This window comes from Vicugna pacos, chromosome 1, assembly GCF_048564905.1.
Source record: "Vicugna pacos chromosome 1, VicPac4, whole genome shotgun sequence".
Lineage (NCBI taxonomy): Eukaryota > Metazoa > Chordata > Mammalia > Artiodactyla > Camelidae > Vicugna > Vicugna pacos.
This window is the reverse complement of record NC_132987.1, coordinates 113,591,970-113,619,619: the sequence shown is the minus strand read 5'-3', so window position 1 is coordinate 113,619,619 and position 27,650 is coordinate 113,591,970. Positions and strand designations below refer to the sequence as shown.

The following is a 27,650-nucleotide window of genomic DNA, read 5'->3' as shown; positions in this document are numbered from 1 at the left end:
TATTTTTATCAATTAAAAATAGCATTTAAAGGGTATACTTACAGATACAAGCCCCGAAATATTTTAAACACTAAACTTTCTCGAGTTTCAGTAGTGAAGAGCATAAGTCTATAATCTTTGCGTACAGAATATTAATATCAGTTAAATCTAATCTTAATACTCTAAGGTGGAAACATTTTATCCGGATTGGGGAAAAGGATGGTGACATAATGAAAAGTCTTAAGCAAAGAACAGCGCATAAGAAATACGTATTTTTGGGTACATATAGTAACGTGGTTTGAGGGAGCAGGAAGAGGATCTGTATGTTCTAAGAAACAAATATTAGTAATATTAGTTATTTTCAGTCAGTATGGACTTAATTCATTTAAACTGTTATTTATACTTAACCAAAATATAACTTGCTACAGTATTAATTTGCATAGCATATTTCTTCATACTACAAATATAACTCTTATATTGATGAATTCTTAATTAAAACCATCTGTAGGAAAAAAAGATTTGTTTTAGTATCTGAAACATTTTTCAGCTGCTTGTGCTTTTTGGTGACATCTGATTTCCTAATTTGTCTAAATTCTAAATGTTCCTTTAATTGTGGTTACTGATAATAATGGGAAGTCAAATTTTTGTCTACAAAGTACAGATTAGCTATTAGTTATTAAGATTATTGCTCTACTTTACTCCAAGATCAGGAAGCCTCAGGATAATCCTACTTCCAAACCTTCAGCAGTCCTCTTTTATGCCAAATCATGGTTAAAAAAAAAAAACAAAAACTCCCCAAACCATCCATTTGGCATTAACATTCATTTTGAGAAAAAAAAAATTAAAAAATTGTCTTAACTATTTATTAATTCTATTTATTTTCATTAGCTTTAGACTATATAAATAATTCAGGGGAAAAAAACCTTTAAATGTAAAGTTTGTAAAGCTAGCATAAATGGATATATACTTTCTTAGGTATGTCATTAACGTTTCTATTATAAGCTTTAATACTTAAATATTAACATTTAAGAGCTGACAGATTTTTTTAAATAAATAATTTGACTTGTAAAATTAATTTGACCTTCAATTTGGAGTAATACCGAGATGTGTATTGTGCTACAGAATTTTCACCTTTAAAACCTTCACATTTTTCCAATGCCTGTTGTACTTAGGGAACTGAGCTTGGACAATACTGAGGTGTTCTGTTTATCTTTAACAGTCCCAGTCCTTTGAATTTCAATGCATTCTGCGTATTAATCTACCAGAAGGATTTTCCAGAATCATTTTTGATATAAAACCAAAATGTAACCCCATTTTTCAGTAAGATTCAAGTTCAGTCTCCTCGACTTGTCAATCAAGGCCTTCCACAGTTTGGCCCCACCTTGTTGGTTCACTGTTGATCTCCTTTAAGGAAGCCTCTGATGTTTCCTCAGCACTTTTCCAAAGTACCATGCTTTCTCCAACCCTCATCATGCTGTCCCTCTTCCCTCCAAGACTGTTAGAATGCTTTTCTGTACTTTTCCAGTCGAAGCCTGTCAGTTTCAGCTCAAGTCTTCCTTCTTAAGAATCTGCCTCCATCTTCTCCCCCCACTTCCCCCCCCCCAGCTCACTCTCCTCCCTTCCTTCCCTTCATTTTTTGTAGAACTTAGTCTGTTGGGAGATGACCACCTTTTTATATGCTGATTTTGTTGTTGTCTGCATGCCTGTATGCAGGTAGTTTTCTTGAATGTAGATGGTGAAGATGACCCAAGCAAGGACCCAAAGTTTCTGATTGCTCTAGGCTGCAGTTGCCTGGCTTTAAAGTTTAATCAGTTAGACATCTTAGGCAATACATACCATGGAGGATTGGCAATCACTTAATTTTCTTGGCTTAGGCCAGATGTGCCATGAGATACCCAACATGAACATCTTTCATATTATTAGCTGTATTAAAAAACAGAGCGCAAATAACAGTAGTAATCTCAGATCATGGATCCTCTTAGGGGATCCACTAATCAGTCCAGCCTTAGAAATCTGTCTTTATGTCGATAAAGATGTTAAATCAGTCATGATGCCATGACTTAATCAATCAACGATCCAGTGATTTTCAGCCCTAGACACACATTCTATTTACCTTGGGAGTTTTTTTTTTTTTTTTTAAACAAATCCTGGTGCCTGGGCTCCAGCCCCCCAGAGATTCTGGTATAATTAGATTGGGATGACCATTTCTGAGCATTGTTTATATACGCCTTTCTGTGATAGATTATGGCATGACTTTTTTGGCTTGCAAATTTTATCCAAAATAGCCATGTTTCCAGAATTTTAATGCTGTTATTATCTCTTATGGGGTCAGGAATGAGTTTGCTTGAAACCCGCAGCCTGAACCACATGCTACCATTCCCGTAGCACTTTTAGTCTAGTGCTTTCGCAGAATGTGAAACTGTGTTCGGGTCTCTGTGTCTGGATGCTGCACTCCTTGAGGAAGTGGTCTCAGTAATCTTTGTATCCCTAGTATTTAGTTCAGTGTCTTACTTATATTGCAGAGTAAATGATTATTAAATATGTGGCATGGGGGAAAGACTAACCTACACTAGATTACAAAGTTGGCAGAGGTGCAATCTTCTGTTTGAAAGTAGGGTACCTTTTCCTATGAAATTTATTTTCTGTCTTTTAAAGAATTGCTGTTTGACTGAACTGCTGATATACAACACATATGTTACACATTGTTAGAATTTGTTATAGAAAAATTCTATTGGAAATAGCTATTAGCTACATTATTAAGGCTTTTTAGAAATACCAGTTAAACTGTGTGTGATGAATGTTATTTATAACTTCCGTAAGTACTATTAACAATTTGTTTTAAAATTACTTTTCTTTAGATGGAAAACATTTTCATTATTGATTTTTCTTTCATTGCATATATTTATTTAAAAAATCTTCTGAAACATTCTTATCCTTATATACGTTAATATGTTTTTTCAGTAGTATGTCCATTTTTAGTATTACTTATTTTTGAAAATGTTAGTCCAGAAAAAAATGTTCAGTTAACCTGAAAATTTGATGGAGCAGTGGTAGAGTGTAGCACGTGGACTCTCTGTGACTAGTATGCTGTGTCTAAACCAGCATAAGCAGCAAGTGTGATGGTCAGCAAGTCATAACACTACACATTTTTTCTTGGAAACCAATTTATCAAGACATACTAGAAGACATCTATCAGTTTTGTGTTGAGTTCAGTTTTCCTCCTCCTTCTACAGTTACGCACATGAAAAGACCATCATGGGGCAGGGGGGACAAGTAGCCAGTCAGACAGATACATGCACTCAGTTCACAAGCTATCTCATTATTTTATAGTCTGTGTCATACTTCAGTAAAGATAAATAATTTACTTCATAATTACATCCTAGTTAAAAGATGAAGAGAAGAGAAGGTCAGCACATGGGAAATGGAGGATGAGTCTAAAAACAGAAATTAGGGATTGCCTCATTAAAAGATGAGGATGTAAGATGTTGATGTAAATTCCTAACTCTTAAAAAATTAGAGCTTTTGTCCTTCTTGGTATCACTTGCTGGTACGGTAGTAGGGGTTCATTGCTTTTATCTGCCTAGTGGTGAGATTATTTTTAGGCTTTAACTCTGGACCTGGTTTTACCCCAGATCGTCTAAGTTTCTTTGTCTACCTACTTTTTTTCTTTTAGCATGGAAACTTGAGCCATAGAACTGTAGGACGATATTTTGGAAGTCTATCACAGAATGTGAAGTTTCTGCCGTTTCTCTGAAATTGCGTGCCATAAGGGAGTAATACTTGCCATTTATTGGACACTACTCTGCTAGTCACAACATTAAGCAAGAGGTTCCTAAACTTTATTGCTTCATGGTGTCCTTCGTGTCTCATTAAGTTTTTAACAGCACCCCTAAGCCACAGTTCTGTTCATTAAATAGTTAGGTCCAAACAATAAATATTTATGTCCTAACAACTTCAGTAGATGTTTGGAAAAAATAATGCAAGTAAATTGAAAATAATTAATTTCCTTTATAAATAACCAGTTACTTAACTTATGGCATGATATGCCTGTTGAGCACTGAACAGCTTTTCAAACCTTGGCATCAGATTGGACAGCACCACCCTCATTTCCTGTTGCAGGTTGATTTTGGAGTGGTACTTGCTTTTTATCACAGCAACCACTGGAAATCCAGCTTCACAAAGATACGATGTCATGAAGGAATGTACTGCAATTCAGTGTTAAAACTTTGAACTACCTTCTGCTAATAATAGTTCAGGCAGTGTCCAGGTCATGTTGAGTATCTCCAGGTTTCCTTCCATTTAAAATATCCCTTGTCTCTCCTGGGAGTTTGCTGAAGTGTCCTGGAGCATCTCAGCATATAGTTTAGATGGTGGCATTAGACATGCTTTATTTTATTTAATTCTGTGGGTTGTACTTTTATCCCCATTTTGCAGATATGGAAACTGAGGCTTGGAGAGATTAAATAACTGCTCCAGTGACATGTCTTACCATCTGTTTTTTTTCATTGTAATTATTATTTGTGCTGTTGTTAGGGTGGTGGTTATCATTTTTAGGGTTGGGGAACGAAGAGCAAAAAGAAAGAAATGCTGATAAAAAAGACTTTACAGTTGAGTGAAATTATGGTTGGTGAGGTTCTTGTCTCATCTCAGAAAGAATTCAGAAATGAGATACAGAGGTCATGAAAGCAAAGCAAGGATTTATTAAAGGATAGATAGTACGCTCTCAAGAAAAGAGTGGGCAGACGCAGGTGGGTAGTTGCCCCGAGTTTCTTTAGCAAGTTGTTTATATGGGTGTAAAAATGAATGGACAGAATATTCATTGACAGGAAGGGGTCTGGGGTCATCTTTTCTGATCTTCATCCCAACTCCACCTTCCTAGCGGAGGAGGAGGGATTTTTTTTTTTTTTGTCCTTAGCCTTGATTGGGAAGTCAGATGAGGTCATAATGAACAAAATGTTATGTTTGAATGAGGTATCATAAGCGAAAGGTTACATTTGGATGGAGGTCATAATGAGTGGGGGATGGTGGAGATTCCTGTCTTGTCCCACCTTTCTTTGCCTCCAGGACACTTGTCAACCCAGAATGTATGGTTTCTTATCAGCCTGGAGGATCCTGCTTTTCTTGGTCTGTCCAAGGACCCTCTTTGTTTACAAGATGTATATTTTTCTGCCATTTGGCCTGTGTCCCCATTTCTCTGCTCATATCTAGCTGCCTGTGTGCTCTAACAAAATGGGCAGCATTTTCTAATGAGTTTCTAATGTGTTAAATTTGCTGTGTATTTTTGCCTATAAACTATTAATACATAAGAGGGAAGCATGGTTTGGTTTAGCATTAGGTCATTAAAAACAAAGTTTTTTTCTCTGGGCCAAGTTAAATGTCAGGTTTTTGAATTTTGGATGATAAGCGTAGTAGGTGGTGATGACAAGCAGTGTGCATAGTTTTGTTTTTTTTTAATTGCCAAATGCTGCCAGTCAGCATGATTGCCCTTTAGATAGTTGCAGTATCTTTTCTCTTTTTCAGAAAAAAATTCAAGTTGAGGGAAGAAATGACTTTTTATAGTTGACTTTTTCTGCACAAAAATAATGGAATTTAGACTTGTTAATGTAGCACTTTATGTTAGGGTTGCAAAAATTCATCTTCTTTTTGTAAATAATTTTTGGAATGTTCATATTTAATAGAACAGAAAGTAAATAGCAACTTAAATACCACTGCTTAAAAAAAAAAATCAACCTTTCTTCTCCATCCTGGGCAGCATGATTAGCCTACTAATGTAGGGCCAAACTGATAGTTCTAAATGTTTTCATTTCTTTAACTTTGCTGTGAGGAGATAAAAGGCGAAGGCAAAATTTCTCTCTCACTGAACAGTAAAACTTTGTTATGTGATTTCTTAAAGCATGATTTCAGGTCTATCAGATGTTCTAAATTGTAGACTGGATTAAATTGTTCAAAATTGTATAATAGCAGGACTGTAACTTAGGGATATTCACTTCTGAGCATGATGCTGTGACAGGATCTGGATTTACCTTCCGCCGTAGACAGCAACAATAACACTACAAACAAAATATATGAAACAATTTTCAGACATTAAACAATAGGCAACACAAAACATAGAAGGGGAACAAATGAGGTGAGTCTCACAGTAGCTCCAGCCGACTGCCCTGGGAGCTTCCAGGCTACAGCTGCAGCAGGGTGAACCCAGACAGAGCCTGGCCGTCTCCCTGAGTGGAGGAGACAGTTGGACTTTGGGGAAACCAGAGCTAGAATTCTCAGGACTAAGTACCAGAAAAGGGATAACGGCACTGGGCTCCTGAGATGTGTAGTGGGTTCCACTTGAGACATCAGAGGAGTTCTGATTGGTACCCATGTGTGAGGCAGCTACCAAGGCAGGGAAAGAACCACCAAAAAGGAGCAAGAGGGAAAATTCCTGGCGCTCACCCAGGCCTGGGAATAGTTCATGCTCCAAACAGCCCAAATGGAGAAATCTGGTAATACTCAGGGAACTGGGTTGAATGCTCAGAGAAGGGGCTGTTGCTTCAGTAGCGGCCTAAATAGCCCTAGGCCAAATGCCGTTCTGGTCCTGCTTGACAAACAGCTTATAAGCAGGACCCAAAGGAATCAAACTGTTTCCAAATAATTTAACTCTATCCCACAACAAAGTTTAAGAATGTTTATAGGAAGACAAAATGTATATACATATATCCAGCATTCAACCTGGTAAATTTCACAGTGTCTGGCCTTCAATTAAAAATTACCATGCCTGCAAAGAAGCAGGAGAATGTACCCTGTAGTGAGGGGGAAAAGTCAATCTGTAGAAACAGATGTTAAAATCAATAAACAAGGACATTAACATTAAAACAGCTATTACAAAGATACTCCATATGTTCAGGAACATGCAGTTAATGAGCATGTTAAGGAGAGACATGAAAAATGTGGAAGACCCAAATCAAACTTCTAAATATGAAAACAACAATATCTGGAATGAAAAAAATGCACTAATAAGTATTAACAGATTAGACATTGCAGAATAAATGGTGAATTTGAAGACAGAATAATAGAAACAACCTAAAATGAAACACAGGAAAAGACTAAAGTAGATAAAACAGAGCATCAGAGGGCTATGGGACAACTTCAGATGGCCCAGTATATATGTGTGTTTAGAATCCTAGAAGGAAGGGAATGGAGCAGGAAAATATTTGAAGAAATAATGGCAGATAATTTTCCAAATTTGTTGAAAACTGTAAATCCACAGGTCCAAGAAGCTAAATGAACCCAAGCAGAAGAAACATGAAGAGAACTACACCCAAATACATGATCAAGTTGCTTAAAACTAATGGCAAAGAGGAAAATCCTAAAAACAGCCCAAGAAAAAGAAAGACATATGTGTAGAAGAATCAAGATATGAATCGTGGTACACTTTTCTTTAGAAACAATCCAAACCAGAGGACACAGAGCGAGGTCTTTAATGTACCGTAATGGAAAAAACAAAACCAAACCTGCCCACTAGGATTCTGTACCCAACCACAAACAAAGATGATACAGACTTTTTCAGGCAATCAAAAGCTAAAAAAAATGAGCCAGTTTTGTTGAGAGCAATTTAAATAGTATTGTTTTTCTTTGCATCTAGTGCCAACATTTTCAGAAATTCTGAGATTGTCAAGTCTGAATCAGTGACATTTTATTACTTAGTTATGTTTAAACTGTAAATCTGAAAGATCAGAAAGAGTGGAATGGATTAGTGCAATTGGCATTATCCTTGTGAGAAGAGTGCTGAAAGGAGATACAACTTTAAAAATTGCACACATTGTTACTGGTGATGGTTTAAATTTGCTAGAGTTTTTATAATGGTTGTTAGTAAGAATTTACCTTTTTCCACTAAAATAGATTTTGTGAATATAAGCCATTGGTGCTTCTATGTGATGTTATGTAATATAAGCAATGCATTCAAATTGGAGTACATTTCATAGCTACCGAACTATTCAAATAACTGAGTAAATACGGCATTTAGAAATGTGCATTAACTCTTCTTGGTCAATTGGAACTATTTAATTACTCCCTCAGTTCAAGTTGAAAGAATTTATGTGCTCTTTACATTCCGGGATGATTTTGAGATAACTAAGTTAGTTAAAAGAAAAAAATAAAGGAGGGGAGGGTATAGCTCAGTGGTAGAGGGTGTACTTAGCAAGCATGAGGTCCTGGATTCAATCCCCAGTATTTCTATCAAAAACAAACAAACAAACCTAATTACCTTCCCCCAAAAAACAAATAAACAAAAAGATACTACTTATTAAATTATTGGCTTAAACATTAAATATTCCTATATGTTGAGTTATTAAAATACTCTTCCATTTTTTTCTAGTCTCCTTAAATAAATATGAAGTATATTTACTTACATAAACTGAGTCTTAGCAGTAAATATTTATTATGGGTTGTGTTTCATTTTATCCACTAGAAGACCGTAAGATTGCTGTAGTCTGTCTAATACCTTATTAAAATGTAGATAAAGACTTTTAATATCCTGTGGATCATGTGCAAAGTATAGGCAGGATGAATCTTATTAAGTAAATTTCTAGCTGGAATCTTGTTATTAAGTAAATTAGTGCTTATTAATGGTCTGTCTTGGTCAACGTTGGGGATATGTCTCTGGCCTACCTTGTTTAATAATTTCATCATTCTCTTGGAGAATGGGGTGGAAAGTGTAGTTGTCAGATTTGTAGATGTTGCAAAGCTGTGTGGGATTGATACAGAGCTGGGTAGAATAATTAATTATTTTCGATGACACAACTGAGATCCAGCTTTTTCAAACTGAGATTGTGGGTTACAGCCCACAAAATGAAAATGCACTCCCTGTTACAATGGACCAGTTTGAGGTTTGGGTCCATTCCCGAACGAACTGCTGTGGCTATAGTGATGTCAGGTGCTACTTAGATCAGGCAGATGGTGGGCAAAAGAAGGTAGAAATTACTGTGATTGTCTGGATTCCTGTGATACCCCGTCTGTGTGGTGTATGGTGGCTACACAGCAAGGGAAGGTTGGCATGGATGCTGGGTTGGTGGTCGTACTGACCACTACATTCCTTCAAACCTTCTCTTCCCTTGGTCCTCCTTTTCTCGGTGGATGGCTCTCCATCCACTGAGCTGTTTAAACCAGAACTTAAGAATCACCCTCTACATCTCCTCCTTAGCACATTCACTCTGGTACCAAGTCCAGTCCACTCAGCTTCCTAATTTCATAGAGAACCTGTGCAGTTCACCGTTTTCACTAGTTCTACACTGGTTCTACAGTCAGGCCACTGTAGTCTCTTTCATGGACCAATATAAAAGCCTTCTTAACTGGTCTCCCTGCTTCCACTCCCCCTACTCACTCTCGAGTGTTTTTAAAAACACAGTTTAGATCTTATTATTCCCCTGTTTAATACCCTTCAGTGGTTGACCACTCAACTTAAAATTTAAACTCTGAAATGACCTGCAATAAAATTGAGTTCCTGCCTCCCTCCCTACTATCTTGTCTTTTGGTTTCTTTGTTCCAGCCACGTTGACCTTTTTATAGTTCTGAATGTGCCAAATTCTTTCTGGTCTCAGGGTCTTCACATATGCTCTTCCTTCTGCTCAAAAAAAAATTTTTTTTCTGCTCAAAATTTTATTTTTGAAAATAAACTTATTCGCACATGTAGAAAAGTACATAAACCATAAATGTACAACTTGATGAATTATTACAGAGTGAACATATTCATGTTACCATACTAGGTTGAGAAGTAGAGCATTATTGCTGGCTCTCCAGAAGATTCTCTCAGTTCCTTTCCAATTATTATCTCCATCATGATCTGCAAAGATAATCACTGTCCTGACTTCTTGCATCATAGATTAGTTTTAACTGGTTCTCAGCTTAACATAAATGAAATCATTCAATATGTACTTTATTGTGTCCAGCTTTCATTCAGTGTTTTGTATGAGAGATCGTTCGTTTTGTAGCGTATAGCAGTAGTTCATTCATTTTCATTGCTCTGTAGTAATCCATTGTATGAATAGTCCAATATTCTGTTGACATTTGCTTTATTTCCATTTTTCCCTATTATGAATACACTAGTATGAACATCCTTGTACATGTCTTTAGGTGCACATGTGTGCACATTTCTGTTGGATATTTTCTTAGGAATGGAATTTCTGGTCATAGGTTATGTGTATGTTGCCTGAAAGATTTTTACCTCCACTCTTCATTTGGTTAACTTCCTGTTTATTCTTCAGGTTTCAACTTAAGGTCACTTCTGCAGACAGGCAGGCCTGTTCTAATCACCACCCTCCCCAACAAATAATTTTAAATTAGGTCCTCCAGTTGCAGTCTGTTGGGGCTCCATCATTGTACTTAGTATAGTTTATAACTTTGCATTTATATGAATATAGAAAGTCTGTCCTCCTAATAGAAGGTATTAGGGCACTGACTTTTTTATTCCTAGTACCTTGTCAGGGTCCTGGTACATGGTAGGCATTCAGTAAATACTTGTTATGTGAGTGAGTGAAAGGTTGTTTTTATTTAAAATGTTGCCAAGATTGGAACGTATAGCTTATATGAACACTAATTTGAATAGTTTTGTATCTTTCAGCTAGAATTCTGATTACTTAATAATACGAAGAAAACCTTTTCCTTTTAAAATCGTTTTCTTTTTATGTATGATGAAATAGAAAGAGACGTTACCACCAGCTGGTTATGTGATCTTGGATGAATCACTTAACCTTTAGTCTTTTTCTTTTGAAAATGAGTAGCTTGAACTGCATGATCTGTGGGATCCTCTGACTAGAGGCACTCTGGTTCTAGAGTAGTGCCCGCATGCAAATAAGCCAGCCACAAACTGTGGAGCGTGCAACCATAGGCAAACTGTGATTCTAGGAAGATCATGCTAATTTGTAATCTTACTTTCACATTCCTCCCGGTTTTCTTTAGCCTGGTCTTCTGTATCAGCTAAGGAAAGACAGTCTGTTCCCACCTAGAAGGTTTGAGCCACAGCAGAATGTTGACATTGGATGGCCGGATCTTCATTCGGTAGCTTGATTATTTAGTTTGGAATACTGTAATTCATCAGAATTTAGAGAAATTTACATATAAATTTAATCCTCAGAACACCATTTAAGTTTAAGAAAAGTGACTTTTGAATTATCTGATGATGTTAGGTAATGAGTTAGTTTTGTTTCTTTCTGTTCAGACAGTGGCATTGGCAGGGCAGGTATGACCACCATGTGACAGTTATTCTATGTTTAATAAGCCTCTGTTTTAGAATCACAACTCATGAAAATCAAGAAATGGATATGTGATTATGTTTTTATCTGAATTTCTATAGCCTGATCTTATGTTTCATGATTTGCCTTCAGTTCTGATTTGTGAAGAGAGGCTGTAGTGCTGAGTAATGCCAGCTATGTCATATGACACAGTGCTGTAAAAGCAAGCCACTCCAGCAGAAAAAAGTGTCGACTAATGTGACAGAACAATCGGTATGTTAAATTTTGATAGAGAACAATTGATATATTTATGCTCTGAGTGGTTTCTGCAGTCTGTTAAAATAGATCATCTTGATAGCTCCTATTTTCACTACTTTTCCTGTAACTTAAATAGGAACTGTAGATTAGGCCTGCCTTCAGTCATGAATTTGTTCAGTTAAAAGAACTTTGAAAACATGCACAGAGTTAGAATAATGCATGAGTTAAGCTATCTGTATGAAGTTGTAGAATATCACTAGCTCAGGGCTTTATGTAGTTTAAATTATTTCTTAAGTACCTCTGTGATGATAAGTAAAGGCAAGTTTATTATTTTCCAATGATACCTTCTTCGACAGAGGGTATTAAGGCTAAGTTATTTAGGACAATTGTAAGGAAAACTTCTATGACAGAGTATAGCAGAAGTTACTCTTCCTGGGGGTCTCCATTCTCTAACTGCCTAGTCTTCTCCTTTCCCAATTTATTACATATTTATTATTTGATGAATAATGTGGTAGCCTTGGGAAGGACTGGAAAGGGCTGGCCACGGGCTGATCTCAAGGTTGTCGAACCTTACTGCTCCTTTTTAAGTTGATAAAAGTCCTAGTGCACATTGAGCTTTTGACTAATTGGAGGAAAATACCTGTCGGATCTCTTAGAATTCCAGTAGCCTCTTCTCTGTCACTGACTGGCCAAAGTTATCTTGTCTTCTCTCCTCTCTGAATTTATGCAAGATACCAAAGAATGCTGTCGGAATAAATTTTATTTGGGGAAATATCAAACATACATCAAAGAAGAGAGGACAGTATTATTGATTCCCATGTGTCTGTCAGCCTCAGCGATTAGCATTGACACAAGTGTTTATCTGTATCCCTTATCTACTGTCTCCCCCTCCCCGTTTATTTTGAAGTAAACCCTGAACATCATTTAATTTCATCCATGTTTTAATGAGAATAAATGTTTATGGCAAATATTTTATTTTGCTTTAAATTTTTTTCTGTGACCTTACTCATATTCATATATTCACTAGGTAGAATCAGAAGGTCTTCAGATGATCAGTTCTAATGATGTGAGGATATATTTAAAAATATAACTATACTTAAATTGATTTACGCTTAAGATAGCTTTATGTTCTCAGGAAATGCATGTTGGCGTTAGACTGAAGACTTAAGTTTTAAAGCATGAATGAAAAATGGTGTTGATATTGTGACACCAGAAGAAACGTTTTTCCTTTTAAAATAAGCTATGGAGGGAGTTAGGTACTATTGATGCCTGAGGTGTCAGAGCAGTAACTTGAGAAGCCTGGCTCTGCTGTACCTCGCAGGTGCGCTGAAGAGGTGCGTCCTCCTTACCTCAGCTGAACTGGCTGCTCGAGATCTTGATTGGCTCAGAATTACTCCTACAACAATGGTCTTCTTGGACATTCATACCTACTTGTGATTAGAAATCAGTAACTTGCAAAAAGAAAGGTTTGTTTTTCCTTGCATTTTGTTTGTTTAATAACAGCAACATGAAAAGGAGGGAAAAAAATCCCCTCTTAACAAAAAGCAGTCTGTCCTCGTGGAAAGCACAGTAGATGCCTTGAAAGACTGCACTAGCAGGAGAGTGAGTGGCCTGACCTCGCCCTGTGACCACGTTTCCTGAACTTTCATTTCTCCTTGTTCTTCCACTTTGTTGCCCCTGAGCCCTCCACACCCCTTGCCATTGTATACACTCTACCAGCTTAGACCCTGGTTAGCGGTCCCCTAACAATGCCCGTCTTCCCCACCCCACCTTCACGCCCCACTGTGGACGTCACGTTTGAAAATTTCCAGACATCACTAGGAAGAATTGTTAAACTTCAACCAATAATGGGGCATTCAGATACTGTGAATGGTAAGATAAAATGTTTATCCTTTTATGTGCTATTTTAAAACTAGCAAAACATTCCCTTTTGTGCCCAAACCTCTCAATTTATTTTTGTCTATTAGATGAATACTTAATCAACAGCTGCAGTGTTCAGAGTCTCTGTGTTAGGTGGGTATTGTGTTGAGCTATAAAGAAATAAGACCTAGTTTCTATTGCTATTATTATACAGGTGTCTGTAGTAGCAAATAAAGAGCAGAAAGAGAGTTCTTTCCAGCCAGAGTAATCAGAGAAACTTCAGGAAGAAGGTAGCATGTTTTGTTAGGTATTGAAAGGTGGGTAATGTTTGGAAGCACAAAGATGGCTAAAGGGTCTTTGGGATGAAAAGAACACTGAACAACAAAAGAGGGAAGGGAGAGGAAAGATCTTGGCGCTTGTAGAAGGGGCAACACGTGATTCATTTTGGCTGAAGCCTGGGATGCAAGGGGAGAGTGTTCAGGGGAAAAGAACGATAAGGGTGGACTGAGAAGAGTCATTACAAATGCTTTGTTTTATCTAAAGGTTATACACATTGTTGTAAATTATTATAGCTTCCTTATTTTAAATAATCGCATTATAGTGGAAGATTCTCAAATTACTTTCTAGAATTAAATTACCAGAGAAATGGGACAAATAATTTAATTAGGTCCATCTATTTCTCTGTATCTCATGCAGTTTCATAAAACAAGGGAATCTTTTTCCCCCAATTAAAAAAAGACTATATGTATGCGGAGGGTACAACATGGCATTATGAGAGAGTTTATCTTAATGTCATTTAGAGATAAAAGCTTCTTAATTTAGGAATATGCACCTGCATTTTTTAAAGTTATCTTTGCTGGTTACATTAAAATTTTTTAAAACAATTTCTAACATAGAAAAGTTGGAGTTCAGTACGAAGAATTTTTTTTTGAATTTTTTGAGACTACCAAGTTGCTGACATGATGCTGTTGCCCCCAAATACTTTATTACATATTTCCTAGAAAACTATTCTCCTATGTAACTACAATATAACCATTAAAAAATTAACATTAACACCTTACTGCTAAATCTCAGACTCCATTTAAGTTCATCAGCTGTCCCAACAATGTCTCTCGCAGCAAAAAGATCCAGTTGAGTTTTGTACATTTTACTTAGTTGTCATGTCTTTTTGGTCTCCTTAAATTTGGAGAAGTTTCTCAGTCTTTGACATTTATAACCTTAAAACTTTTGAAGATGAAAGTCAGTTGTTTTGTAGAACGTCCCCCACTCTGGGTTTGTGTGATGGTTCTTCATGTTCAGACTCGGGTTATATATCTTGGCAGGAATATTACACAAGTGCTGCTGTGTTCTTTTCATTGTATCCTGTCAGTTGACACAGTTTTGACTTGTCTCATTACTGTTGGTCTGCACTTTGATTACTTGGGTTAAGGTGGCATCTCTGGACAACTCTTTTTTCTTTTATAATTAATAAATGTTTGGAGGTGAGGTACTTTGAGACCACATATGATCCCATTCCTCTTCAAACTTTCAATTTATGGGTTTATTCAGTGCATTGTAATCTGTTACTTTGTAATTTATTTTGATGCTCAAATTGTCCAAGATTCCGCCAGTAGAAGCCCCTGTGAGCTGGCTTCTGTGTTTTTGTGGTATGTCTCCATTATTATTTGAACACTTTTTTATTTTCTGGCACTGAAATATATTCTAGGCTCATCTTGTCCCTGCCCTTGCCCTGGAATCAGCCATTTCTCCAAGGAGTCCTTGTTCCTGTTAGTGGCAGATGGTATTAGAAGGCAAGGTCTGGGTGCTAGGTATGCTCATTGCTATCAGAGTATTGCTTATTACAGGTCCCGTCAATGGATAGAGCTAAGGAAAGTATGTAAGTATGTATGTATGCTGTCACTGCCGCCTCCTCCACCACATAGGTGCCTTCCTCACCCCACTGGGGCTCCAGCACCCTGTCCTGGGCTCCTTCCAGTGACCCCTGCCCTCCCCCTGCCCCTCAAGCTCCAACATACCATGCCAGGCCGCTCCCACCATCCTTGGGTGGACACCACCCTCCTCATTTCACTCAACTGTCAATATCTCATGCCAGGCTGCCCCTCCTCCCAAGTGAATGCTTTCTTTCCCCACCTCTGGCTTTAGCTCCATGAACAGGGCCATGATAGCCTGGGCTCTGATAGCCTGCAAAGCACCTCCTTCCATTCTGCTTCAAACCTTTGAACCATAAGTGGAAAAACAGGTAAACATCCACAGGCCTTTAGATTAAAAATATTTAAGAAGAAAAGATTGTTTTCTTTTATGAAGTTGGAAGTGACTAGAGGTAAAGGTTCATATGGCTCTGAAATCTCGTTCACCAGTTCACTGAACATACAATTACTAAACTCCTGGTTGCCAGGCACTGAGCTAGGCCCCGGGGGTAGGGCAGTGACCTGGGCAGAGCCCCTTCCCTCGTGAAGCTGCACTCTCTGTCTCTGGCTGTTTACCCTTAGACGAGTTAGTAACAAATTAATAACCTCTCTAAGCCTGTTTTCCTCATGTCAAATGAAAATAGTATTAATTCTGCTCATGGGGTGGTTGTGAAAATTGAATAATGCATAGAAAATACCTAGCCCATGAAGTAGTTAGCTGCTGTCACAATCATGACAGAAACAGGTGGGTAAGGTACGGCTCAGTGGTAGAGCATGTGTTTAGCATGCATGAGGCCCTGGGTTCAATCCCCAGTACCTCCATTTAAAAAAAAAAAAAAATATATATATATATATAAAATTATCACAGAAACAGTATACAGGTACCTAAGCTGAAACAACACTTGTCACTCTAAAAAATCATTTTAAAATTTCATGTAGTGTTTTGAGGGGAGACCAAAAAATTCCTAGCAGGAAAAATGACATCTAATCTAGTCTTTGAATCATTTTTCTTTCCTTTAGCACACTTTTATCTAAAAATAAGCACTTTAGTTTAAATTGTGTGTGTATGTCCTGTTTCCTGAGTCTCAGAATATAATACAAAAGCATAACTAACTAAGCAGCATGACGTTTGTTTGCATGTATGAATCGGGTGACAGTCTAATAGATGGGTCTTCATTGGGCCTGAGAGACATGATATACCCATATATTTGGAGCACAACTAACAAAAAGGTAATTATATTGTGTAATTAGAAGAGAGAAGATTTTGCATGGTAATTTGTTATAAAATGGCTTTTTGTTTTCTAAGGGAAAGTGATGCTTAATATTAAAAATATATTTTATTTCAAACCCCTACTTACTGCTAAAACCTATAGATACGTCTAGTAATTCCTATATTACTCTATTAGTGATGGTATTTGAAGTGCATGTAGCATATAAAGTGTAAAACTAGAATAACATTTACCCTGGAAGCCATGCTTTCTGTCTTAGAGTTGTTAAGTCTCTCTAAGGTTTGCTTTTGTGTACATATGGTCCTCTTAATGAGGCCGTATTTGGGGGAAAGGGTTTCTGTTTTACTTTAAAAAATATAATTAAAATTTATGTTATGATGTTTTATATTTGTGTTCCTTGTCATGGAACGTTGGGAGTATCTGTTCTCTAAGTATATAGTATAATAAAAATAATAGGAATTATCATTTTATGATTGCAGAATGAATTTCAGATCCCCATCATTTTAATGACTTGGTAAAATCCTCACTCCCTAATTTCATACTGGGTGGTTTGATAAAAATAAAGGCCCACCCCTAATAATAAACATACTTGAGAACTGTAACATTGTGACAGTTTCAGTTAATGGCGTGATTGATCGTTTAGTCTTAGCCTGTGCTGCCAGCTAGCAGAGCACAGCTCATTCAAAGGCAGAAGTGGGATAACCAGAAAGAAGTGTAAAAGTAGATGGTCTGAAAAGAGGTGCAGTAGGCAGGGAACGTGAGGTGGTCTGTAGAACCCTGGAGAAGAGCTCTGAGACACAGGAGAAGAGCTCTAATGTAGAGCACTGTGGGATATTAGGCAAAGCCAGTAGACTTCACTAGCAGTAGAAGATAGCCCTTTTCTTGACAATAGAGATTGACAAGGAAGCCATGAGGATCTGCTTACATGCTTTTCTAATGTGGAACACATGAGTATCATCACAAGATGCTCTAGTTCTGTATCAGAATCTAATTTATTAGAATATTAGAATTGATAATGTCATGTACAGATCATAGAGGAATGAGGAAAGGGAAAAGGGGCCAGTGCAAGAAATAAGAGGTAAATAAGGAGTGGAGCAGTCAGCCAGGAGGTGAGTTGGGTGTGGGGTGGGGAGTGGATGAGGGAGGGCAGTAGAGAGGAAAGAATTGGAAGGGAAAGGACTGAATGAGGAAGAGGATCATATCTTTCCAGATCTGCAGACCGTAGAATGTACTTTTTGTAATTGTTCATGGAGATACTAGCTATGATTTATGTTTCTTTGGTCCTGTGTCCAATTTTTAATAAGTGTATTTGCTAAGAACTCAGAAGATTTACCTTTAAAGCTTCAGGATTTGTTTTTGTTTAACAACTACAACAGCCTGTCCTAAGGAAATTACTCCGTGGGTTATTCATTAGCAGATAACATTAACTTTATAGCAGAAGAAATAAATCCAGACAAAGGTCAGACTCATGATTTCCCTGTTCCTGTGCTAGACTCTGCGGTCAGTTGTTACCATTAGCTTTCATTATTTAAATGTTTGCAGTCTTCTGTGTGTCAAGCACTGTTCTAAGTGCCAGGGTTGAAACGATGAATAGGACAGAGTTCCTGCCTACAAGCAGCAGGCCGGCTAAGGAGAAAGACAAGAGATGAGTGTCTTTAAAATGTTTTGAAGAGGGAGCTCTGTGAAAGAACTATGCCTGGAGGAATAAAGAAAGGTTTCCAGGAAGTAACTGTATGCCTAGGTTTTTATAAGGTGAATAGAATTTTGCCGAGAGGCAAAGATTGTGTAGAGTCTTGCAGGCAGAAAGCTAAATTGCTGTGCAAAGGTACAGAAATGTGAAAAGAGCATGTTTGGGTAATAGTCAGAGTTTAATGTGATTGGCATGTAGGATGCATGAGGCGGGGGGAGGGAGAGGGGAGTAATAAAAAAGCGAAGCAGAAAAGATATGTTGAGGCCAGATTTTAGAAGATTCCTTGTTAAGGAGTTGGATGTTGTCTTATAGGGGATATCATAACATAGTGTGTTCCTGGTATTGAGAGTAGGCAAACAGATCAGTGAGACAGGGAAGAAAATTCAAAAGCAACCTCCAAAATACATGAATATTATTTAAGTTTGTACTTCAGATCACTGGGGTAGGATGGATTAATGGTGCTAGAATAACTTGTTAATTCTTTGGGGAAAACTATTAAGTTAACTAGTTTGAAAAAATATTTTATGCAGTACATTTAGGTTAAGAATATCTCATTTAGATTTAGGCATTTTGGGTTGAAACTCTGGCTTTATCGCTAAATAGAATCTGATGTTTCAGGTCCTTTTTCTCAGCCTAAAACTGCTTTTTGTTTTTTTTTGTTGTTGTTTTTTTGTTTTTTTTTTTTTGGTAGCATCAGCAGAAAAAGAGGCAATCAAGGGTACATACTCCAAAGTACTAGATGCATATGGACTTTTAGGTGTTTTACGATTAAATCTGGGTAAGTATACAATATAATTAATTTATATTTTCATTTCTATTTTTGTAATTCTAAGGATTTGAGAGAGATTACCTATTTCAGATTCCATATTTGAGCTGTAAGTACATAACATCTTTTAAACCTTAATTAAGCTAATCTTGGGATAATGTTTGTTGCCCAAAAAGGTATGCTATGTGCTCATGCCCTTGTGTGTTTAAGTTCCAGAAATAGCATCCTATTTGAACACTTGAAGAGATTGGTATTACCTGTCAGGAGAGAAGATCGGGACATTTCCCTTTTTCTTTGCTTCAGTGCATTTAGGAAAAGATGCCTTACTAGGAACTACACCACTGATTTCCCTGGTTTACAGTGGAAAAGAAATACATATGTTTTGTATTCAAAAGATCTCAGCTTGAGCCTGTCTCTTCCACATAGTATCACCATGGCTACAGAGTAACCTTTGTGGTTACCAGTTTGATTCTGTAATGGTGTGACCTGGAGTGTGGCCCAAGGACTGGCTACCGGTCTGTGAACTGTTTTATTATTGGTCTGGATGAGGTAAAAAGCTTGCACCATCATGCAGATCAACACATGGCTTCCTTCACTGATAAAAGTCTTACTGAGAAAGAAGGAAGTCAGCTAAACCACATGGTAAACTTAGTGATGTAGTTAATTTCTGTTCTGGAACAAGTACCTTTTCTCACTGTGAACAGGTAATTGTGAACTGGTTCATGACCATACTCTGAGGAGCGCTGGTCTATACGATGGAGATTTGCCATTTATTATTCATCTATCACATGTAAACCACTGTGTCTAGCATTTAGCTAATACCGTCTTGGGTCATCCTTACAGTCCCGTGAGATCTGTCTTAATCTTATTTTATAAGGGAGGATGTCTCAGGTTGGTTAGGTCAGAACAGTGAAGTTGGTCTAGGTAGTAAGTTGTGGAGGAGCCAGGATTTGGGGCACTTCTGCCTACATCAAAGCCCACACTCATAGTACACCCCTGCTGAATTCCACCTGCATACTCATTTCATAGGTTTTTTGTCAAAATTAGATGAAAAAAATCTCTATGAAAGTTTTTGTAAGCTAAATTGCTTTATAAATTGTTATCAGGGACTTTTTTCCATACATGTATCAGCAGCATGTCACTTTTATTTGCCATTTTTTCAACTTTACTGTACAAAAAACTCTCACATTGATTGTCTTATCTGAACTTCCTAACAATCTAAGCCAGGATATTTTTCAATTTTTACCTGAGTCTGGTTGTGAACTTAAATATAACCATGATGTCAGATTTTAAAAGATGGAGACACCAGAAGAAAGTTGGAAAAAACTTTGACTAGCTTGAGAAATACTGGAACTTTTCATCCAATTAAGTCTTCGGTTTTTGCAGGTGATGCTATGTTACATTATCTGGTCCTAGTCACTGGATGTATGTCTGTTGGGAAAATTCAGGAATCTGAAGTTTTCCGAGTTACTTCTACTGAATTTATATCGCTACGAATTGATTCTTCAGATGAGGATCGCATTTCAGAAGTGCGAAAAGTTTTGAATTCAGGAAACTTTTATTTTGCATGGTCTGCATCTGGAGTCAGTTTGGATCTGAGTCTTAATGCCCATCGTAGCATGCAAGAACAAACAACCGATAACAGATTTTTCTGGTGAGTTTGTATTACGTTTTTCCCTTCCTAATCATGCGCTATACAGCAGCTTTGTGATTTGGGGTTTAGCAGATTTTACAGTTATTTCCAGAGATAACAGCAGTGGGCGTTGCTGGTTGAGCTCACCACTCTTCACTGCTTCAGATCCTCAGCAGAGCATAGCAGGCAGCCACCGTCACTTTATTAAAGTTGTCATATGATGTGAAGCCTATTTGTCCCTCCTGATCTAGACTGACTTGCCATTTCAGACATATATTTAAACTTTTTCTCTTAGGGGTGAATTAATTGTAATAGAATTCTGTTCTACTATTGCTAGTTTTGAGATCTTGTCTCTGGCAGTATTGTCTTTCTAAGCCAACATTCCCTTATTATTTTAATTTTAAGGTTGTTAAGTAGATGAACTTAATTCAAGAGCAGCAGACTGTGAGGAGGTAGTACACTGCGATGAAGTTGAGTCCTGTAATAGATAAGACTTAAGTAGATAACTGTGACATATTTCTTGATTATGCGTAAGTGTGCTCCATTTTAAGTGCACATGAATGGAACGGAGGACCTACGTGACGGTAATTAATACTGCTTTATTGGAGCAGACCAGATTTCTGGCATAGTGGTTCTCTTGTCCACGGTCAGCATCACTGTTGACTTTTTTTCCTTAACACAATGGACAGATTATATTTCCTTTGTTTACATAGGTTATAAAGCCAAAGTCCAGGACTCTGCTCCCGGCCTCCCTCAATAGTTCAGATTCAAGGTGTTCCCGCCTGTATACTTCTCTCCCTCCCACTTTCACCGTCTGCCTGTGTGATCCTGGGTAGGCCCTGGCTGTCAGAGGCCTTCAAGTCAACGACGTTAGGAAAGGAAACTAACTCTAGAACAGCATCTGGGTTACCTTGTAGCTCGCAAGTGTCTTGGCCCAGAGGAGTGGCACAGGGGTGCAGAGAGGGCAGAGTGAGAAAGGGCTTTTGAGCACTGTAGTAGGAGACTTGGAGCCTAGCAGAGGAGGAGGTGATGAGGGGGCGGGAAGGGAAATCAGTGGGATGGACGAGTGGACAGAGTCCTGTCTGCTCATGTCAGCCCTTCACTTTTCCGTTGGAAGTGATGTGGAAGTTTCTGAAGAAGATAACAGTATTGCAGTTGGGCTTAGGGCAGCTGTCCTTACATTTTTCTCCCCCTGCTCATTCTTGCCCCAGATTTCTTAGCTTGAGAGAGAAGAGTTCTCCTGCCATAATTAGAAGTTCAAGCAGGTGCAGATGCATTGGCTAAACGGTCAGCAGTCAAGCACGTCACTGAGTTTAACCAGAGGGAATAATTCACATATCTTTTCATTTAGTGATGAGCGGAGGTGGGGAACATTTAGACGACAAATTGAGGAGGTTTACGCAGCAGGAGACAGGCTGAACAGATAGGCTGAAACTCCCCCAGTTTCTACAGTTTTGCTAAGGATTGGATTTTAGATTCTGGAGCTTTACTTTGCATAGAAAAATGAAAGCTTGTAGAATTCATTATGCGTACCCTAGCACCTTAATAGAAATAGTTCCCAGGATACAGCCAAATAAGTTCTGTAGCCGGAGAGTAGCAAATACCTATCGCAGAAACCCAGGTAGTTTTACTCCATCAGAGATTTGAGGCCAGTCTGAGTGGTGTATCAATTTAAATAGAATTAAAACAGTAATGTATTGTCAGCAAAGCAAAATGAAGAGTGACAGCAGAGGGAGAAACTCTACCTGAACAAATACACAGGATCTCTCACTTCTTTTTAAAGGAGGACAGTAAGTCTCTTACACTAACTCTGCTAGGACAAGAGCCTCAGCTGTGGTGTCTGGACAAACCGGGTCGCAGTCAGTTGGGCTTTGCCTTAAGTCAATGTAGAGAATAGTCAAGTATGGAAGCATAAGTCATATTTCTAAATTAATCATGCTCATCGGATTTAACATTATCCCAGTAGTAATCCGACTGCTCCTTTACATTCCACTGTGCTTTCTTGAGTGGATGAGAGGGGACGGGGTTATAGCTGGTTACCAGAACTGCGCACGGCTACCCCGCCTGCTTTCTCGCTCCTGCAGCTGGTGCCGAGGGAGGGTGGGGAGTGGGGGTAGGACGGGAGGGGGCATTGGGGATGACTGCTCCAGCAGTGTTTCTGTATATGTTTGATATTAATGACCCTAAGGCTTCAAGAAAATGCTATTGCATTGTTTTTATACCTTTAAGACAGCAAGATAGTGCAAAGCTCTTATGAAAGATTTCCACTTAAATTGGTAGAGTTTTAAAACTTAGAGACCCACGCTTCAGGATTAGAGAAACTTTACTTTTGTGAAGCACCTTGTTATCTGAAAGTACCGGACAGAAAGTTTTTCTGTACGACAGTGTATTTTCCTTGGTGTTAGGCTGGTTAGGAGCTTCACATCTGTGCTCTGGAGGACTCAGGTTCTACCACAGACCCTGAGGCAGTCACGAGGGTGAGAAGATGGTCAGTGTGGCAGGCCATAGCCCCCATTCCTGCTTTAGCCATAGCCACTCTGCTTTTATCTGTTTCCCACTCATCAGGCTTCCGCATACTTGTCTGAACAAAACCCTTTGCCCTGAAAAAGTTTGGAAACCAGACCCCATCTGTTACGTAGAAGGTGAAAGTATTTGCAGCAATGGAAAACTCTAGGCATGCGTTAATATGGTAACCACTAGCCCATCTGGATATTTAAATTTAAATTAATTAAAATCGAGCCTTATAAAGGTTAAGACTTAAAAGTAGAGCCTTCTAAAGTGAGATAGGGATGTGTGTATGAAACCCTTTTTGAAAGGAGTTATAAATACATTATAAATGAACATATAATAGAAACGGGGCACAGATTCTAAAAACATAAAATGTATGTTGCTTTTCTATGGACCATAGATCACATGTCCAAGGAACTCATTTTATTGCTTATCTTCCAATCCCTAGCATAGTAAATGTAAATGAATTGATTTATTTTTGGTGCCTTTTAATGTTAATGTTCGAGAAGCACCGTTTGAAACTTAATGCTATGTTACCCAGTGCTCATTACACTAATGCAGTTATTTCTTTTTCTGTTAGGAATCAGTCTTTACACTTACATCTCAAGCACTATGGTGTGAATTGTGATGACTGGTTATTACGCCTCATGTGTGGGGGAGTAGAAATCAGAACAATTTATGCTGCTCATAAACAGGCAAAGGCTTGCCTCATTTCCAGACTAAGCTGTGAACGTGCTGGGACCAGATTTAATGTCCGGGGAACAAATGATGATGGTCACGTCGCTAATTTTGTAGAAACAGAACAGGTATATAATGTTTATATTACTTAATTCATGTATTAGATGAGAGGCACAGAAAATAATAGAGTAACAGATTTTTAATTGAGTCAGAACTCATTTTGACGTAAGTAATCTCATTTTATGGTTGTTCTTGGCTCCTTATTAAGCCTTAAGAAAGACTTCCCTAAAACAAACTTACTTGGGTATGGCTCTTCAAGTAAGTAACAAAATTTTTTACTGATCAGCATGGCATTGTCAGTGCCATATGTTTTAGTATTGAATTTAAAATTCTCAATTATAGAGCTAGACAACTTAAGAAAAGTGGGGTTTTCTGTGTGTGCGTGTGTGAAATTAAGCCAAACCCAACTCTTAAAAATAGATATATGTACCATCTAAAATTAAAAGTTATATAATATTTTCAGCTGTGAAACTATGTAATTGTAAATTTAGGCCATGCACCTAGTGCAACTAAGATCTTCAAATAAGTTTTTGAAAAATATAAAAAACTGAAGAAAAAAGTTAAATGAACTGTAAAGGTATATGTATAAAAATATTGAGATTCAAAAGGAATTCTTCTTTAAAAATTGTGATTGTTATGCTTATATTTTCACTATTTTCTTGGTGAGTGTATATAGAAGAACTATCACTAGTTGAACAAAAAAATTCAACTTATCCAACTTATATAGTGTCCTATTTTGGATATGTTGTTAGGACAATTTGTAAATGAGAGATTGGTCATAAGATATAATTAGTGTGCAATAGATGTTAGTAAATTTGTCTTCCAATGTAGAGGTAACAGCGTTGCCTGTGGGAGTATTTTATACATTATTTTTCTCTGTAGGTTGTGTATTTAGATGACTCTGTTTCTTCCTTCATACAAATCCGGGGATCTGTCCCGTTGTTCTGGGAGCAACCAGGGTTGCAGGTATGTGTTTTGACATTCAGATTTTTTCCCTCTTGGTGAACTTTCCATATTTTCTAAACTTTCAGGATAATTTATTAGTTCATTTAAGAGTGCTATCAATTTTTTTTTTGCTTTTTTGAGGGGGAAGGAGGTAATTAAGTTTATTTATCTATTTATATATATATTTTTTTCAATGGAGGTACTGGGGATTGAACCCAGGACCTCATGCATGCTAAGTACCTGCTCTACCACTGAGCTATAACCTCCCCTAGTTCTATCAATCTAATAATATTAGCTAGATTCATATATGAGGACCTATGTACAGAGTTCCTAAAATTGTTTTAAATCTATTTTTTCCTTTAATGTTCTTTCAAATATCCATAGAAATTCAGCTCTTGTATTTAATATTACAATTTTGATGTTTTCGTTGCACATTGATTTTCAAAGTGTTTCTATTTCTATATTTACTATCTCAGTATCTTAGTACATAACAATTTAGTCTCTCTGTAGGCAGAAAAATGTAGTAGTCAAAACAAAGCTTCTGAAAACAGACTTCTCAATTTGAATCCTTTACCACTACTAGCTGTGTGATCTTTGACAAGTGATTTAACCCCTTTGTGTCTCAGCTTTCTTATCTGTAACATGAGAATAACATTAGTAGTACCTACTTCTTCGGGCTCTTAGAAGGATGAAATGGAAAGCGCTTAGAATAGTAACTGGCACACACAGTGCTATATAAGGGTTAGATAGTGTTATTGCTGTTAAGAATATATCTGCTAAAAAAAAGAATATATCTGCTACTGAAATTTTACTTTGTAATTTGTAGTGACTTGTCATCTTGAATATATTCTCTGTCTTGCTTTCTGATTTTTTAAAAAATTTCCTTTGTTGATTAAATGTCTGATCTTTAAAATGTAAGTTTTTTTTTCATGTAGGATCATAATATTGGATTGCCCATAGTAGTGTGATTTTGCATTTTATTTTTATTCAAGTATCATTAGTCCTTAAAGTATAAATTATATTCATTTTAGGCTTCTGGTATATACTGTCTAGTAAATTTTGTGCCTCAGTCTATAGTATTGAGAAAATGGACGGAGAAAAATCCTGCCTCCATTTAGTTCACAGGTAGATCTCTCTGACATTCTAGGATGGTTGTTGCGGAGAAAAATTGCAGACCACTTGACTCTTTTCAGTAAAGCAGTTTACTCAAGACAGGCTAAGAATTAACACGGATTAACACTTGTACTGCTTTGCTAAAATTCTTGAGTTCTTGTCAAGACCATTTTGACCCATGTGGATTTTATCTTTGGCATATAGACATAACTTAAGTAGATATATTTCTCCCCAGATCTCCCTTGGGAAAGAATACCAACCCTACCCTACTTCTCCTAAGCTTTTGTGAGCAGAGAAGGATGTTTGGAATATTTGCTTTAAGAAATTTCTAAAACCCAGCTTTGAATCAAGTTTATAGTTTTGCTTTAGAAACAGGCTAGTGTAAGAGATTGTTATAACCTATTTATAGGCCCTATGTTTTACTAGTTTCTGTGTTATTTTGTTAAGTTCAGAATCACAATGTGTAATTATTCAGTAAGGTTGGATCCTGAGTAGTTATACTGAGGGATCCTCCTTGTGCAGAACTTCCTTCTCCTTCCTTCTGTGTTCGTCCACACAGATAGTCTGGCTGGATAATGTCATGTGATTATGGGCTGAAAACTACAGATATTTTAATTGTGCTTTTTTTGATAGATACAGTAATTTTTGAGACATCAAGACAGTCGAGCAATCCTGCCAGATTGTCACCGAGCTGGCCTCTTTTCTTGGGTTGGGTTGAGGATTAGGTCAGTGGTTCCCTATTATTTAGCTCAGTAGTTTTTAAAGCCAGCCTGTCTTTAACAGGAATCATGAGTATCTTTTATCATTTCCCCCACCATTCTAAAAGAGTAGATAATAGAGGAATGAAAATAATGGATATTGATTAAAAAAAATCAGAATACCAAGGCCCCAAATTCATTTCCTCATAGGAGATAAACAAGGACTTTTGACTTAGCCTGGTTGTAAATGGTGGTTAGTCGTCCTGTGTGTTCTCAGGACTGGAATTTATTTTAGGGGATCCTTGAAGTTAATGTTGCCTAGTGAGATGTCCCACCTCGAAGTCACGGACCGACGATCCTCAGGCAATTGCCCCTTGTTCTGCTTCTCTTTCTCCATGATTAATTCCTCTCAGGTTCTTAAATTAAAATATTTTAAAGGAATCTTTGGGAGTGATTTTAAAATGCAGATTCACGGCCTCAGCCTCATAACAGCTGAAATAGAATCTCTTAGAATGGGGCCAGGAATCTGCATTTTTAACCAAGTTCCCTGCCGCTCAAATTTGAGCACTCCTGTTGGGCGGGGTCCTCCTCTGCTGACCTTGCAGCACATCCAGCTCTGTCTGCTCCCACCGCGGCTCCTGAGTCAGCAAAGCGGCGCTGACGCCCAGCCCCAGCATAGGGACTCTCTCTTTTCATTCCCTCTCCTGTCATCTCAGTTAAGGTCTTCATAATTTCTTCTCACCTGGAAGATTGTCACAGTGTTCTAACTGGTCTCCTGGCTTTCAGGCAGTCCTTTCCACTTTTAATCTGTTAATGCTCATCAGATCTACTAGGCCCGCATTTCTTCTTGTGGCTCCGTCACCCTATGCCTCTTCATACCTGGCTGTTCTCTGACAGGACTCCTCTGCTCCCCACATTAAGGTTTGTTGTTTTCCAGCAGCCGACTCAGACCTCATGGAATGGACTCCAGTCACTCCTCTATTAAATCCTTGAATTCTTCCAATAGGTATTATTCCATATACATTAGGTGTCTGTATTCTTGTGTCCTATGAGAAATTCAAAGCGATGTTCTAGTTATGCTTCCAGAAAGAACTCACAATCTGTTCAGGGAGTCAGGCC

The 27,650-nt window shown here is 37.7% G+C and overlaps 1 protein-coding gene across 6 annotated transcripts in view; it reads left to right on the top strand.

The window, feature by feature from the left end:
• SYNJ1 (synaptojanin 1) overlaps positions 1 to 27,650 on the top strand; it is an 81,257-nt gene that overhangs the window by 2,086 nt on the left and 51,521 nt on the right. For 5 of the 6 annotated variants that reach the window (XM_072968567.1, XM_072968560.1, XM_072968550.1 and 2 more), the window contains exons 3-6: positions 18,822 to 18,908; positions 20,283 to 20,550; positions 23,618 to 23,843; positions 24,658 to 24,741. In XM_072968567.1, the coding sequence (XP_072824668.1) occupies positions 18,822 to 18,908; positions 20,283 to 20,550; positions 23,618 to 23,843; positions 24,658 to 24,741 (665 nt within the window). Of the gene's footprint in view, positions 1 to 11,440; positions 11,460 to 18,821; positions 18,909 to 20,282; positions 20,551 to 23,617; positions 23,844 to 24,657; positions 24,742 to 27,650 lie in introns of those variants that run through there. The other variant, XM_072968576.1, reaches the window with a different exon arrangement.